Source organism: Phascolarctos cinereus, unplaced genomic scaffold, assembly GCF_003287225.1.
Source record: "Phascolarctos cinereus isolate Bilbo 61053 unplaced genomic scaffold, phaCin_HiC Scaffold_3;HRSCAF=262, whole genome shotgun sequence".
Taxonomy (NCBI): Eukaryota; Metazoa; Chordata; class Mammalia; order Diprotodontia; family Phascolarctidae; genus Phascolarctos; species Phascolarctos cinereus.
This window is the reverse complement of record NW_027555736.1, coordinates 232,633,707-232,650,608: the sequence shown is the minus strand read 5'-3', so window position 1 is coordinate 232,650,608 and position 16,902 is coordinate 232,633,707. Positions and strand designations below refer to the sequence as shown.

Sequence of the window (16,902 nt, the reverse complement as noted above, 5' to 3'; positions counted from 1 at the left end):
ATTGGAGATAAGTAGAAGGGAAAAGAGAAAAGATTTAATTTTCCACCTCATATTTAATTGGGTAGAGAGAGAAAAAAGCACAAAATATGAGAAGTAAATAAAAATAAAGTTGACAACATTATCAATTTAAGTAAATTCAAGGAATTTGGGTTACCTCAAATAAATGAAAACTAGGAGAGAGCCTGTGGGAATAGAATAACATCAAGGTAATATAAGCGAAACTAGTCATGAGGTCAAGTACTGAATTTAATAGAGGGATAAAACCAGTACAAAAGAAATAATTGGAGAAAAACACAAGCCTAATAATCATAACCCTCAATGTAAATAGATTAATACAATAAAACAAGAGTGGCAGAATGGATAAGAAAACAAAATCCAACATTCTTCTGTATACAAGAAATTCACATCAAAATAAATATACAGAATAAAATTACAGACTGGAACAAAATTTTCTATGCATCACATGGTTCCAAAAACAAAAACCCAAGAGTTGCAATCACATTACACATCATAGAAGTAAAATTTCATAATGTCAAATGCCAAGACAAATACAGTAACTACATCATGTTTAAAAGAACCATAGAAAATTAAACAATATCAGTACTAAATATATGTGCATCAAATGGTATAACATCTAAATTCATAAAGGAAGTTAACTGAATTTGAACAAGCCATAGGCAATAACATAATAATTGTAAGAGATTTTAGTGTTTTTTCTTTGCAGCTGTAATAGTCTAACAGAAAGATAAACAAAAAGGAAAATACAGAATTTTAGAGAAGTTAGAGTCAAAAAACATATGCCATCTTTTGGATGGGAGCATTGAAGAATGCTAGGACAGAGAAATTGTAAATAAATGTAAAAGAAACAGAAATACTGAGCACATCTTTTATGTACTATAATGCAATGAAATACAGGTATCCCAAAAGTTCTTAGTGCAGTTTTAAGCCTTAGTAACTTTGTTTTGTTTAGCTTTATAAACTACCCTCTTGGTAATTTAATTGGTCTATCATTAAATTTATAAATTAATTTAGGTAGTAGCATAATTTTCACCATATTGATGTAATATTTTTCATGTTGGTATAAACTATAGGCAACAAAAGCTTAAAACTATGCCAAGACTTTTGGAATAGAATGGAGAAAACAGAGGTATACCAAAATGAAGACTTGATAATGACATCATACATAATGATTAGACCAAAGAACGAAACATAAAAAATTAATAACCATGAAAGAGAATGAAAGCAATTAGACAAAATAACAAAATCTCCGAAAGGCCACCACAGACCTTAGAGGAAATGGTTATTTCTCTGAAAATATACATTAACAATAGAAAAAAAAGAGAATTAATGAACTGAGTGTGTAATTAAAGCAACACTAATGGGATGTTGCTAGGAGTGGGTCAGGAAGAGCTATATAAGGGAAAAGGGTATACAAAAATAAAATATATCTAGTAAAATATATTTTGATTTGTTTAAACTAGAATATCAGCAATAAAAAATCCAAAATAAGCACAGGAAAGAAAATCTTAAAAATTAGAGTAAGTAAACAAAAAGACTGTAAAAATTATAAGCAAAGCTAAAACCTGGTTCTTTGAAGACTAGCAGAACTGATAAACTTTTTGCTAACCTAATTTTAAAAGAAAGAAGAAAAACAAATTACCCAAGTCAAAAAGAACACAGTGAAATAACAACAGAGAAGAAATAAAGAAAATGATCAGAATCTATTTTTCACAATTACATATTGGCCAAACAGAATTTAAAAGAAATGGAGGATTACCTACAGAAGTATAAAATGCCAAAATTAACAGAGCATGAAATATGGATCTTATGTAACCCAATCAAAAAAAGTAATATTGAATAAGACACAAAGGACCTAAAAGAAAAAAAATTAAAATCCTAGTCCAGATGAATTTAGAGACAAGGTATAGCAAACAATTAAAGAGTAACTGATACCCATGCTACACAAATTATTTCCCAACTTGAGAAAGAAAACATTTGATATTTTTAATATAGTCCTCTCACCTAAACCAGGGAAGGACAAAGCAAAAAAAGAAAACTTTAGGCCAGTCTCACTAATTAATTGTTGTAGATAGCTCCCGGTAAGCAAAGCAGGATCAGCTTCTTATCTTCAACTTAAAAGTGTTAGAGCGTTGCTTGGGGAAACTGAAAGGTACACTCCAACTGGGAAAGACAATACACACAAAGGAGTTGAAAAGAGGGTAGAGTAGATAGATACCTACCCACAAGAGTGTCGTCTTGGAGTCCAGAAAGTCAGAATCAGAGCCAAGAGGGGGATGAAGTTTGGCTGTCCTGGGCCTCTCCCCAAAATGGAGACCCTGGGAGGAATTTATTGATGAGAGAAGGAGGGTCGGCAGCATGGCAGAGAAATGTTCTAGGGGGAGAAGGTTTCAGGGGTGGGTGGATATTCCAGGATGAGGAGGCCCCCAATGCTGAGGGAAGTCCCAGGGGAGATTGTGGCTGAACTATCCATGGTGCTTGCTGAGGTCCAGAAAGTCAGAAGCACAGTCAAGAGAGACTGAGTGAGTAGTTGTCAGGTATGTTGGAGTGGAAATTTCTTTAGGGTTTGTGTCGGACCAGACCTGTGCTTGAAACCCCCACCGACTCACAAATTCTGTGATTCTATGATCCTTTGTGTCCAGTTTTTTGTTACTGCAAAAACATTGCTATAAATACATTAGTGTGTTTGTGTTTTTATCTGTATATGTATGACAGTACTATGGATGTAAAATACTTGTCAGATTTGGCCAGTATATTCATTTGTTTTGCTAAACTTTTTTTTCCTCTTTCTTTTTTTCTTTGTTATAAGGGATGATTCTCTAGGAAGAGGAGGGGGAAATACATTGGGTAGTATAGGTGATGAAAAAACAAAAGACATCAATACAAATTTAAAAATATTCTCTCCCAGGTATAGTCATGAAATGTATTGAATCTCTTGAGGACCTGCTGAAAGGGTCCCAGGGACTCCCTGAGTCTATGGAACATACTTTGAGAACTGCTGCATTAGCTCATGAGCTAGACATTCAGAGGAAATGAAGGACGTATATATATATACACACACATATATAATATATATATGTGTGTGTATGTATACATATATATGTCATTTTTAGTCATGTCCAACTCTTCTTGACCCCATTTTAGGGTTTTCTTGGCAAAGAAACTATACTGCTTTGCCATTTCCTTCTCCAGCTCATTTTACAGATGAGGAAACTCAGTCAAATAGGGTTAGGTGACTTTCCCAAGTTCACACAGCTAGTAAGTGTCTGAGGCTGGATTTAAATTCAGGAAGGTGAGTCTTTCTGACCCCAGACCCAGCACTCTATCCACTGTACCCCATAGTTGCCTACCTCTGTCTCTCTCTCCCTCTCTCCCCCTCTTCCTCTCCCTCTCTCTCTTCTTCTCATGTTCTTCCTCATATTCATGTGTATACACACACCTTCCTTAGCACATATGCCTAACAACAGCATATAATTCCAAATTGCTTTCTAAAATGCTTTCATCGATTAATTCACAGTTACATCAACAGAATCACATCGTGTTTTGCATTATCTGTACCTTGTTTTCCAGCCAGACCGTAACTTCCCTGAGGGCAGGGACTGCCTATGCTACTAACACAGTGCTGGACCCTCAGCCCAGTATTTGTTGTGTACCTTGCGGACTTATTTTGTCAGACTGGCTATAGCTGATAGTCTGCATGTAAAGGGTGTATTTGAACGTGTCCTAGTTCCTTCCATTACCCAGTGGGATGTCTTGCCAGCTGTCTATAGGAAACTCTGCCCAGTGGTCTGGCATTATAGGAATCTATCCAGCCTGCTTCATGGAATTTGTCAGGCAAGCCCTCATTATAAGGATAAAGTCATGCTAGAGATGAAAGCTCTTTGCTCCTTGCCTTCATTCCTCACCTTTCCTTCTGCTTTTTACAGGCATATTGGCCAGGGATTGAGTCTCATTATAGAGAAGAGCTGCTCTTGCTCGCGCTCTGTCTCTGTCTCTATCTCTGTCTCTGTCTCTGTCTCTGTCTCTGTCTCTCTCTCTGTCTCTCTGTCTCTCTGTCTCTCTCTCTCTCTCTCTCTCTCTCTCTCTCTGTCTCTCTCTCTCTCTCTCTCTCTCTCTCTCTCTCTCTTTCTGTTTCTCTCGTCTGTCCTCACCTGGGTCTACAGCCAAGTACATCAGGCCCCTTTTCAGAAAAAACCTTCTGGCTCCCTTCATAAAACATTAGCCAGATGGTCACAGAATGATCAGTCTTGGATCAGCTAAACTGGTTGGTTCTAGTCTGTCCACTTTGTATAGACCCAGTTTGTTTGTGCCTGGGAAAAGGCCAGACAATTTTCCCTCATCTGGTATTAGCTCACACGTGTTTTTCCTTTTCCTACAGATACCAATGTGATACGGTATATCCAACTGACAGAGATGAAACTCAGCAGATGTTCCCAGAGAGAGAAAGAAGCCTTGTAACCAGGAAGCTTCCTTCAGAGATGGACCCATGGTGGACATTGTGCTTCCAGGGGCCCAGCAGGTGGATTCCCCCTTCCTGGGTTTGGTCCCTTTCCTGCACCTCTCCCATCTTCCTTCAAAAGCCCCCTTAACTCTTTGTTTACTCCCAGTATGAAGAGAAAGAGAGAGAGCAAGAGAAGCCAGCTTAGAGCCTGGCCAGTTGCCAGAAAATGGTCAAAGCTCCCTTGATGAGATGAAGCCTGAAGAGGAGATTTGTATCAGAGTTGGTGGTTTTCACTGCCGGGATCATGCCTTTAAGTCAATTCATCTTAAAGTCTTGAGTCTTCACCTTGAGTCTGTAGGCTTGTCCCTTCTGATCACCTCCCTGATGGACTAAGCCATCCCTCCCCAGTCCTAACAGACACATCTGGAAGATGGGCACAGAAAGAGCTGGAGACCCCAACCCCCTCCTAGAGGGATATAGATGTGTACACCAATTTCCTTCCCCCTCCCACACTCCTGTTCTTGGCTCCTGTTGCATTCTGTGTGCCCCATATCCCAAATCTCTCTTTGGGGTTCTAGGACTCTGTTACAAGCTCATCTGACACTGAAGCCCCCACTAAATGCCTTCTCAGTGAACTTACATCCTATTTCCACATAGTAACTTTGATGGCAGACAGGAGCAGGTATGGGAAGATTAGGGCAAGGGAAAGGGTGAGGGAAGGGAGACAGTGAAGCAAAAGCTGAAAAAGCTTTGTATAAATCAGGGGATAAAACTATGGACTAATGAAGTGCAAATAAAAATAAATTAATAGGTGATAATTCCTGTCATTTCTTTTTGAAATAGCCCCCCCCCCCGACCATTTTCCCAACCCTCACCCCATACGTGAAGTCAAGGATGTACTTACATGGCACTAGCTGACCTTCAGAGCAGCTCACCATTTGCTTAGTACCCTGTGCAATTGCTTGTACTCTGTACTATGTGTCCTCTGCAGAGGAGTCTACCCCCAGCATGTGTACTCCCAATCCAATCCAACAAGCATTTATGTAAAGCACCTACTATGTTCTAGGACTGTTTTAGGTGCTGGGGACACAAAGACAAAATAAAAATAGTCCCTGCCCTCAAGGAGCTTGCATTCTTCCCTTCCTTAACCTAGGTATAACCTAGTCAAGATTGGATGGATAGACTTCAGTTGAGTGATGAGTCCATTTTTGGATAGCTATAATTGTTAGGAAGTTTTCTCTTACTTTGAGACAAAATCTGTCTCCTTCCTTCTTCTGTCCATGGGGCTTGATCCTGGGCCAAACAAAGCAAATTGATCTCTCTCTCATATAATAACCCCTCAATGTCCACCATCAAGTTGTGTCTTCTTTAGGCTAAATATCCCCTGGCTGGGTTTCTAAGTATCCTCATCATCCCGGTTCCCCTCCTCAAGGCATTTTACACTTTGACCCTGCTTTCCTTAAACTAGGGTATTTCGAGCTGGGCTCACTATTCCAGATGTGTTCTGAACAGGAGTCAACACAACGTCATTCTCCCTTCCTACATCTGGACATCATGCCCTAGGATTGTGTTAGCTCTTCTGGCAGCCAAGCACACTGCTGACTTCTACAGCACTTGTAGTCTACTAAAAATTGCCAGGTCTTTGTCAGATGGATTGCTTTCTGGGCTTATCCTCCTCACCTTGTAGTTGTGCAGTTGGCTTTTCTGAGCCTAATGTCAGGACATTATGCTTACCCTTATTAAATTACATCTTAGCTTCAGCCCAACATTCTAGCCAGCTGAAATCTCTTTGGATCCCACATCTTAGATTCCATTGCATTATTGATCCCACCCAGCTCAAGGACAACCATTTCATAAAACCTGCTATATGATGTGTTTTTTCCATTGACACCGATATCCGTTCTGTCTTTCCTGATCATCTTTATAGCCCACCGATTCTCAAGCATTTTGGTCTCAGGACACCTTTACCTTCTTAAAAATTATTGAAGACCCCAAAGAGCTTTTCTTTATGTGGGTTATAGCTATCATAATTTACTGTATTAGAATGGTAAAAATAGATAAAATTTTAAAAATATTTATTCATTAAAAATAGTAATAAACCCATTATACATTAACATAAATGACAAATTTTTATGAAAAATACTATTTTCCAAAACAAAAAAAAATTAACTGAGAAGAGTGGCAGTGGCATTGTATTACATGTTTTTGCACATCTCTTTAATGTCTAACTTAATAGAAAACTACTAGGTTTTCACATTGGCTTTTGCATTCAATCTATTGTGATAGGTTGTTTTGGTTGAAGTTTATGAAGGAAATCTGGCCTCACACAGATACGGAGTTGGAAAAGGGAGGAGTAGTTTAGAAGGCAAATAACATCTTAGTATTAGTATGAAAGTAATTTTGCCCCCAAGGAAGTCCTGAAAGGATCATGGGGCCCCTCATGGGTCCATGGAATACACTTTGAGAGCCGGTTGTGTTAAGCCATGATCAAGACATTGAGAGCAAAGGCATGGAGACTGAGTCTCATCTTTGATTGTCCTTAGCTCAAGCTCAACAGTAGTTCATGGTTATATTGCACTTTACAATTTACAAAGCACTTTCCTCACAAAGATCCTATAAGGCAGGTAGTGCAAGGACTGTTATCTCTGGTTTGACAAATGAGAAAACTGAGAATCATCAAGATTAAATATCTGTGAGGTAAATCAATCAGTGAGCATTTGCTAAGTGCTACTGGGGGTACGAGACACTCATAAAACTTTTCCCATCCTCAAATGCAAGGAAATTTTGGTAGGGCAGGTCCTAGCAGTAGAGGGAATCTGGAAAGACCACATGTAGGAGGAGGTGGTACTTGGGCTGAACTTGGAAGAAGGCCAGGGTTCTAAGAGGGGTGGCTGAGTGGTGCAGTGGAAAGAATATCGACCCTGGAGTCAAGAAGGCTCATCATCCAGAGTTCAAATCCAACCTCGGACACTTACTAGCTGTGTGACCCTGGGCAAGTTTACCTCTGTTTACCTCAGTTTCCTCATCTGTAAAACGAGCTGGACAAGGAAATGGCAAACCATTCCATTATCTTTGCCAAGAAAACCCCAAAACGTGGTCATGACCGAACAACAATGGGTGATAAAAAAGGATTCTAAGAGATGGCCAGCTTTTTCTTTGGTTCCTAAGCACTTAGCCAGGAAGTACTTAATAAATGGTTGTTGATTGATTCATTGCCTTCTGATTTGAGGTGCAGCCTCTTTCTATCACACCCTGCTGCTTCTTCTTACCACTCCCTATCCTGTTGGACAGCCTCAAAAAAAAAAAAAAAGACCCAGGTCAAAGCAAAGTCCCAAGATATTAGCCCTCTGCTAAAAGAGGGAGTGGTCTGCTGCCATTTCTACTCTCCATGCACACAAAGGACAGAGCCATGGTCTCTAAGCAATACCTGGGTTGCTCTCAGGGGTGAGCATTCACTATACCTGGCCCTCTGGTACTAAGAAGACCTCCACATCTTATTGGAGTAAATCTACCAAAATCCATGTGATGTCCTCAGTTATCCCCTCCCCTTCTCTATGAAGTGTATTAGGACCTACGGCTGAGCCAGAGTGCATGTGAATTACCTGAAGAGAACTAAGTCAGGTAGAAAGTTCCAGCCCATTTGCTGGGCGTGTTGAAAAGTCATAAAACGTTAGGCCCCGGATCATCTTAACCCCGTTGCTTCATTTTACAAGGGAAACTCACGAGGGTGGACGTGTCTCAGGTCACAGCTAGCTCAGTGCAAAATCTAATTAGAGCCCAGTTCTCCTGACTTCTTTCTCCTGATACTTCTCCCTATCACCAGATGCTGTTCAAAACTTGATTGGTTGAAGCTGTGTGGCGCAGGAACACAGTCAAGTCCTGAATGAGTGCTTGCTAATAACAGCCAAAAAAAAGTATCCAGCATGATCTCAGTTTTTGTAGCATCATAGACTTGGAGTTGGAAGACATTGGGATTAGTTGATCTGATCTAACACCTTTTTTTAAGAGATGAGGACACCAAGGCCGAGACAGTCTGAGTGATTTGTCCAAGGACACACAGGCAGTAAATGGCAGAGACAGGAATCTAATCCACATTTCTCTGATCCAGCATTCTTAGCGTGTGGAGCGACTGTCAACAATCAGTTATTTTTACCACATTGTACTTAGGTAGCAGACAGATTCAGGAGTGGTGAATCCCATGGGCCAGTGGGATTACCAAGCTTTGCAACCAACCAGGCAATTTAATGCAGTGGTAAGAATGTAGGATTTGGAGGCTGGAGACAGCTGGACTTCAATCACATTATAGCTGTAAGCTATATCTAAGGCAAGGTGACTGGGACTTTTTCCAGGGGGCTAAAATTTAAAGAGTGCAAATAACGTGGTCCCAGAGACGTGCTTCTTGTCCCCTTCTGGAAGCCGTACCCCCAGTGAGTTCTCCCCACCTCCACTTGTCCCAGACATAGAAACTAGTTGAGTCCTGAAACTCGCTCGCTGTGTGATCATGTATAAATCATTCAACTTCTCTGAACCTCAGTTTCTTCATTGGAAAAATAGGGATAATAATACCTAGAGTACTTAACTTATGAGGTTGCTATGAGAATCCACTGAAATAACATACATGTAAAAAGTGCTTTGCAAATCTTAAAGCTTTACATAAATGCCAGCTATCATTATTAATATTATTACTACTAATAAGAATTTCATTCTCATCTTTTTGGATGCAGTTCAGATAGAAAGGGTCCTGGGACAAGACACTATCCTGCTACTGTATTTTAAAATCTAATGTTCTGTGAAACCTTGCACAAGTGGATAAAATACTCGTTCTTTGTAATTGAATAAAAATATTGGAATGTAAGCTTATCTTCTATGGGCTCGCTGAAAGTATGTTTGAGACAACTCCAGTAGCAGACAAGATGAAGGCGGTGATGTATACCCCATTCCATTCCCACATGAATTTTATTTTGTCTGCTCCATTTCTAAATTTTGAAAGCATGTTGTTCCATGTAGATTGAAGATTAGGATATTTGTTTTCAAAAATTGGTATTAAGTTTTTATGGATCGCTGTTATGTCCGTGTGATTGTGGGCCACACACAGTTCGGTCTGTGAAAATGATATGTCCAATAGCTTATTGGCTTAGATTGCCAAGATCTTTTTTTTGGGGGGGGGGGGAGGAAGGGGTGCGGGTCCTGTATTTATAGTATGAGAATCTGTCATCTACCAAGCTACAAAAGACTGAGCAAGCTTCTGATGCATAATTCTAGCCACCAGATCAAGCCTTGCTAAGTATTCAGTGGGTGCTACATTTTTACAGTCTATATGGTTGTGTGGCATAGTTTCTATGCCATTTCCCTGTATCATTTACCCTGATCACTGAGTCTGAGCTTCTGTAGGATGACCATTCTGTAATTTCTGGTGGCTCTGTTCTTTTTCTGAATTGCTATCTTAAACCCCTCCATTGCCCCCCCCTCACCCCCCCCCAAAAATCTACACGACAGCAATTTATTTAATGCTTCCTCAGTGACATTGGAATTGACACATGTCATCCACGAAGCACTTTCTTATTCCATTTTAGACATTAGCTGTTTCATAGACTCCATCTGACGGTAAATCACTTTAAATTACATTCAACAGATCCAATAGCATTTACCTGTTATCAGCCTTTACTCAGCAAAGTGATGTCTGCTTGTTCTAAAAGTATTTCTGTAAGTTTTTGACCTGTAAATTATGTGCTCTAAAAATATCCATCGACAAAAGGCAGTATAAATGTTACAGCACTTTCATGTGGTTTGTTCAACAATTACCGAATCACGAATAAGTTTCTTTTTACGATCCTAGGACTTTTTGGCACACATTTTTGATCAGCCAATATGTTGTTTTCTTATGTGTTTCTAGATTTTTTTTTCATGATACTGTAAATGTGTCTTATAAAGTACTTCAGCATGTAATTCACTTATATTTGAAGGAGTCATTGGTGTTCTCATCTTCTGGTAACAGATATGTGATGCTTTCTGTTAAGCTGGTAAAGTGCCTTGCTAATAATTCATGCTCTACTAAGGGACATCTGAGCCAATAATTATGGATCTTATTGATGATGATGATGGATGATGATGACGATGATGATGTTTTCATCTTTATGTTCAATGAAGTACAGATAGAAACAGTCCTAGAACAAGTCACACTATCTTGCTACTATTATGCTTTTATGTTTCATGTTCAGCCTACTATTGTGCAAGTAGATAAAATGATTGATTTTTTTTGTAATTGAATTAAAGTGTTGGGATGCAAATTCATTTTCTGTAGACTCACTGAAAGCATCTTTGAGACAAGTCCAGTAGCACACAGAATGATGCTGATGATTTCTCCCTCTCTTCTTGCCTTCCCCCCTTCTCTCCTCTCTCCCTTCTCTCCTTCCTCTCTTCTCTCTACAGCTTCCTTTTTTTTTTGTTAGTCCCACCTTCCCAGTCACAAAAAAAAATCTTGGGATCCAAGTAGTAATTATTCCTTTGGGGGAAGGGGAATGTGAAATGGGGGGAAGGGGAAGATGGGCCACAGAGAACGAGCGCTAAGTCATATGGGCTTGCATATTCAGGGGCACATTGCTCCAAGTCCATTTAAAGCTACTCTGTGTCACCAAAATAAGGTAATAATATGGAGTTTTTCATCATTTTTGGTTGTGGAAGAAAGGCAGCAATCTTAGAATCCCCAGAGAAGCTGGCTCCTGGCCCAAGATAAATACAAGAAGAGGGAAGGAAGGAGGTTATAATTGAGTCGAAGAGATATTCACGACTTTTAAATAAGACATTAGAGTTCTCGAGGTTAGAAAAATCTGAAACAAAAATCTACAGGAGAGAAGAAAAGCCTTTATTATGCTTCTCTCAAGAAGAGGGCACACCGCACCATAATGGCACATGCACACTGGTACAGAGGTAGAATCAACTTTGAAATGGTTAGTATAATCCATACTCCTCCCGTCTGAGCCTGAGATCGGACCAGCTCATTTGAATTACACTCTTCCTGAACTGCCCATCCCATGTTCCTCCATGTTCTGTTAACTCCTCCCAGTTCATGCGTCCCATGTTCAAAAATGGCAGCTATCACTGCCCTTGGGGTGTGTCAGTTAATATTCGGTAAGCTTATTAAGCCAGCACAGTGGAGAAAAGCCTTTGCCCCATCCTTGACCCCAACAGTTGCGACTGGTTTAGCCTCCCAGGCTCTTTCTTAAGGAACTAGTTTGCAGAATGTTTGGGGCTCTTTCTGATTGGTTGAGCAACTATCCACAGGTTCTTGGAAGTCCTCAGAATTCCCTTGTTCTGTTGTGGAAAACTAACTTCTAATCCTTTCCCACATCAAGGGACTTTCACACACATTTATATGATTTCAAAACAACTTATAAGGTAGGAGAAGCAGGATTAACTCCATTTTATAGACAAGTTGTGAGCAGACTGCAAGATAGAACCAATGAGTGACTTTGAAAAACAGGACTAAATTATGTCATTAAGGAATGTAGGATAAAAAAGGAAGATGTGCTGGTCACTTGGTGAGGATGAGGTGCAGTAATTGGACAGACCACGTGCTCCACTCCACCTGATGTCAAAAGAAAACAAGGAAGTCTTCTGAGCATTTTAGGTGGAGATGCACTGTGGAGAATTTTTGGCAAGATGTGGTTAACAATAACCCAGGATGGGCAGATATGGATGGATTTCAACCTATGTGGGAATTGGACCAATTGCCCAGATTGTTGAGACTACAGATCATTTGTGTCTTTGAGTACTTACATACAAGACTTGGCCAAGTGATGAAATTTAGTCACCTATTACAAAGGAAGGAGCTGAAACAAGAGCTCAAGTCCTTTAATTCAAGGTTCAATGCTCCTCCCAAACCCTATATCTCACAGCCTCTCAAATAGCTCCAAATTCCTGCTTGAAAGCCAGAGTGATTTTGGCCAATAATAGCCCCCAGCCCAAGCCTCAGTGGCTCATTGTGTAGATTTTGATGGCTTAGAGTGAGTGTAAATAGCAATTGTTTTCTGTTCTGGCCAGAAACTTTGAGGGCCTTCCCCTCCCAGATTGATATTTTTTATGATCAATTCAAAGCTTGGGTGGTGTATACATTCTTTGAACTGATAGCCTAAAGCCGGCCAGCTGAAAGGTGTAGTCTAAGTTGGCTTCCACCAATGCCTTCAGCCTGACCAGTCTGCTGAGCCCTGCCCCTAGTGACAGGCTTGCCGGAGAGAGGAATTACAGGCAGATTCGCTCAATCTGAAGGGACCTCTTTGGTTTTCTAGTCCAACTCTGTGAGGGCCATCTCCAATCGTCCTGATCTATATCTCACCACTGGACCCAAATAACTTTGGAGGAGAAAATGAGGTTGGTGACTTTGCATAGCCCTCCCTTACTTCACTTCGATTCACTCACATGTCATGGCATCACCTCCCAGATGTCACAGTCCTCTTTGAGAATGAAGGGCAAACAACAACAAGCAATATTTTTGTGATGGTAAATTAGGCCATCTTTTGTCTCAATTCTTACCTAGCCCTTAGTCATTGAATGCGCATTGCCTCAAACAAACCGAGGCCTAGGGAAAACCTGAATTTAGAAAGACCCAAGGTCATCCGTTGCATCCCAACCATCACGAGTCATCTTGACTTTTGTCTTGCCATTGGGCTTTGATGACTGGAGCGGAGTGAGGCAGCTCTGCCTCACTTAAATCCCACTCACTCGCTAGTCAAGACATCGCTTTCATGACGTCATTGGTCCTCTTCAAGAATAACAACTACAAATTCCTGCTTAGTATCCTGGCCCCATCAGGACACAATCCAAACAGAATTTACCTCTAATATCATTTGCAGCTAAATCCATTATTTATCCCTTGATCGTGTTCCCCATTGCAAAGTTGTCTATCACAGTCTAAAGTCTAAACCCACCTAACGTTGGAAGCTAACTCTATGTCCCTCTGTCCTCCTTTCACATTGCATTCATTCATTACCACCTGCAAACAAACTATGGAACTGTGTTTGTAGTTTATTAATGACTCCCTGAGTTTGAGAGGGGAGAAAAGAAAAACAAAAGCTGCGTGCTTAAGTTGAGCCCACCGGCTATTGCATAACTTATCCTTGATGTTTCTGATACACCGGCTACATAGACAGATCAGCACTACTCTAGAAACTCAGATCAGGAGAGACCTAAATTCAACCCTCATCGCCGAGTAATTGTAACTAGGGTGAAGTAAAATGTGACTTTTCTCAAGGTGCCAAAATTTAGAGAGCAACCATTGATCCAAGGCACGATTCATGTGTTTGCTCTAGGGTCCTATGACATTGGGGTTGGGTAAATTAGACAGGGTGGGGGAGCAAGGGAAAAGCGTTGAGGAGAAGAGGTTCTGTAAGAATATATAAGCCACTAGACAAGTATACTAGCTGTGAATTTATTCCCTGGGTGTGTTCTTCATTTGTACTGATTTCAAGTCTCTTCCGTTCTTGCCCTACCAATTCGTTTAGAAAAGGCCTCTTCCAGATTCCACAGGAGTCAGATGGGAGTGTTTCCTAGTTACATATTATGGAACAAAAGAAGAAAGGCATCCCTCCACAATCCTGACTGTCAGTTTCTCCAGGCAGAAATCCCCACCAGGAAAGTCGCCTTTAAACTCTTCCCGTTCAGAGGAATGTACTGGCCCTTAGCCGAGATCAAGGATAATGCTCTGGCCCCATTCTCACCCCTCATCTTTCTCTCAGTCTTCATTCAGGAATAACATTAGTGGGTACATTCTCCCACTATCTATCTTGCTAGTCTGGCCCAGAATGGTAGTGACTTGATAGAATGTGTTGTATACCTTAACAGGTAAGAAGAGAGATGAAAGTTTGAGGTACTACTATTGCCAGGCCAGAAAATCTATTTTTTTATTCAGAAAGTGGCCAGTCCAATCTGGGGTTCTACAATACCAGTCAGAAGGTCTAGCCCTCCTCCATAAAGTCCTCAGCTTACAGCTGTAACTAGAAATTCTGGTACCTGATGAAAATTCATCTGAGTTGGAGGTGATGGAAGAGGGAGGAGGGAATAAGGATTGTGTCTAAAAGATGATGACGTGGTTGAGATGAAAGAAATCATGACTAATTAGGAAGATGGGAAACTAAGAAGCCAAGGTGTTTGGAGCTAAAATCCTACTATAAAGATCTCTGATAGAATTTCCTTTTATAAATATTATGGTAATATAGTTGGGGGTGGATGGAAAGAAGACTGATTTGGGCATTGTACTTATTGGGGAAGAAGGAGAATCATTTGAAGGTTCATAAAAGAAGGTTGCAAGGATTTGGACAGGATGAAATGAATTTTAAAGGAGGAGCAGTGTTATATCTTCCAAGGGATCACCTTGATGTAATAAATAATAATAATAATAATAATAATAATAATAGAATTTATAGAGTATGTTAAGGCATTCTACAAATATTTTATTTTATGCTCACAATAACCCTGGGAGGCAGGCTATTATCACCTTCATTTTGCAGATGAGGAAACTGAGGCAGACAAAGGTTAAGTGACTTGTCCAGGGTCACATAGCTAATAAGCGTCTGAGGTCAGATCTGAATTCATGCCTTTTATCCAATTTTAGTGCTCTGTCCATTTGACCGCCTAGCTATGAGAGGTCTTGTGCAGTGGTTTTGTTCTCCTGAACCAAATGCTTTTTTGTAATCAACGAACAGCAATCATGAAGGGATCTCCCATGCCGAGTGATGGTAGCAGAGGGAATTGCTAGTTACAAGCTGTGAGCTGGGAACTGGGTGGAGAAGGGCTAGACCTTCTGACAAGCATTTCAGGAACTCCAGGCTCCCTTTGCAGGCTACCTTCAGACCAGCCCCTTGAAGAAAAAAAAGAGCTTTTCTGGCCCAGTAATAGTGACAACAGGGACCAAGAGGCATGCCAGCTTGCCAGCTACTCCTCCTGGCCCTGTGTTTTAAGGAGCAGCCAGCCTTAGAGAGGATGCCAAGAAATGTATTGTTGTCAACACATGGAAAGCTAGGTTTCCATGAGAACTAGAAAATGGAAGGAATAAGAGAAGAAGAGATCTAGAATGAAGAGTAATCTGTTAACAAAGAGCTCTTAGATGTGAATGGGTAATTCTTCCAGCTAGCAAGTGTCTAAGGCCACATTTGAACTCATTTCTTCCTAACTCCAGGCCCAGAAGACAAATGAGTTTGTTTCCCAGTTCAGACACTTACAGTCATTTAATTTCTCAGAACCTTTGTTTCTTCTTCTATAAAATGGAGATAATAAGACATACTACCGACTTCTTGGGGTTGTCATGAGTAAAAGTTCTTTACAACTCTGAAATAACTATACAGGGTGTCCAAAAAGTTGCAGTGCAGTTTTAATCTTTAATTAAACTTTAGAAGTATAGATAGTACAAATTTACTCCAAAAAACCATCATTAAAATATTAATTATTTTACACTTATTTCCTTTTGTGAATTTTGAATAATAAGCTTTTGATTTTAACAAGATTGGTCACCCTGTTGTTATGTACCAGGTATATAATAGTTTTGGAATGATACTTTTCTCTATTCACTGTGTCTCATCACATAGGTGCCTGGATCCCATGAGCATGTTACTCTTCCTCTCGACACTAAAGAAACTACTTATTCCAGGCTATCAGCTTGTGATTTTACCCCTAAAGAAAATCACGCATTCTAGGGATCGACTTACATTTCACTGCCCTCTGCCCTTCTCAAAAATGTCCTTGAGTGCAGGAGAATTGAGAATGACAAAGGGGTCAGAAGAGTTGGCTGGCAGACAGCTTTGATTTAGCTGAGGCAGCCTTCCCTGAAACCCATACTCATGCCCAAACACAGGCCAGGCAGCAGAGGAAGAGAAAATGCATTTGGTCCATCAGGCATGACCAGTCTCAAAATACAGAGTCAGCGAGAAGAATATTCCCCCACTCTAAATGGAATGGAATTGGATTCTATTAAAAACCACACTCATCGAGGCCCATAGCCATTAATATTTGCTAGCGGGAAGAAAAGGGAGAGGCCCTTGCCAAAGACTGGAGACCTCCAACAGCTGGGGCTGAATTGTTCTGTTGGGGGTGAGCCCAAATTTGAAAACTTCCCTTGCTACATATGATTTTGCTTTTCTAAAAAAAATTTTTTTTCCTTAACAGTGTCAGAGCACGATCAGTTTGAGGCCAGGAGAAACTAAGGCAAAGCAGAAAATGTTACTAAAAATTCCCCTTTCCTACTGAGCTGAAAAAGGTTTGTGGAAGACAGCATGAGCCTTTCGCCTGATTTATATGACCCTTGGTCCTGGGTTATTTTGCTTTTGCTACTACTACCGTAGTTAGAGAGTTAGAGTAATAGATAGCTCTAAACCCTTGGGTTAAAGTCCTGCCTTGGGCATATATTGGAATCGGGATTTAGAATAAGTCATTTCTAATGCTTTTAGGAAAGTCTT

At 40.4% G+C, this 16,902-nt stretch overlaps 1 protein-coding gene across 1 annotated transcript in view; it reads left to right on the top strand.

The window, feature by feature from the left end:
- The window catches only part of TTC9 (tetratricopeptide repeat domain 9), a 48,626-nt gene extending 37,876 nt beyond the window's left edge, over positions 1–10,750 (top strand). The window contains exon 3 of the mRNA XM_020986381.2: positions 4,397–10,750. Coding sequence (XP_020842040.1) covers positions 4,397–4,476 — 80 coding nt within the window. The 3' untranslated portion in view covers positions 4,477–10,750. The remainder of the gene's footprint in view (positions 1–4,396) is intronic.
- The last annotated feature ends 6,152 nt before the right edge of the window (positions 10,751–16,902 follow it).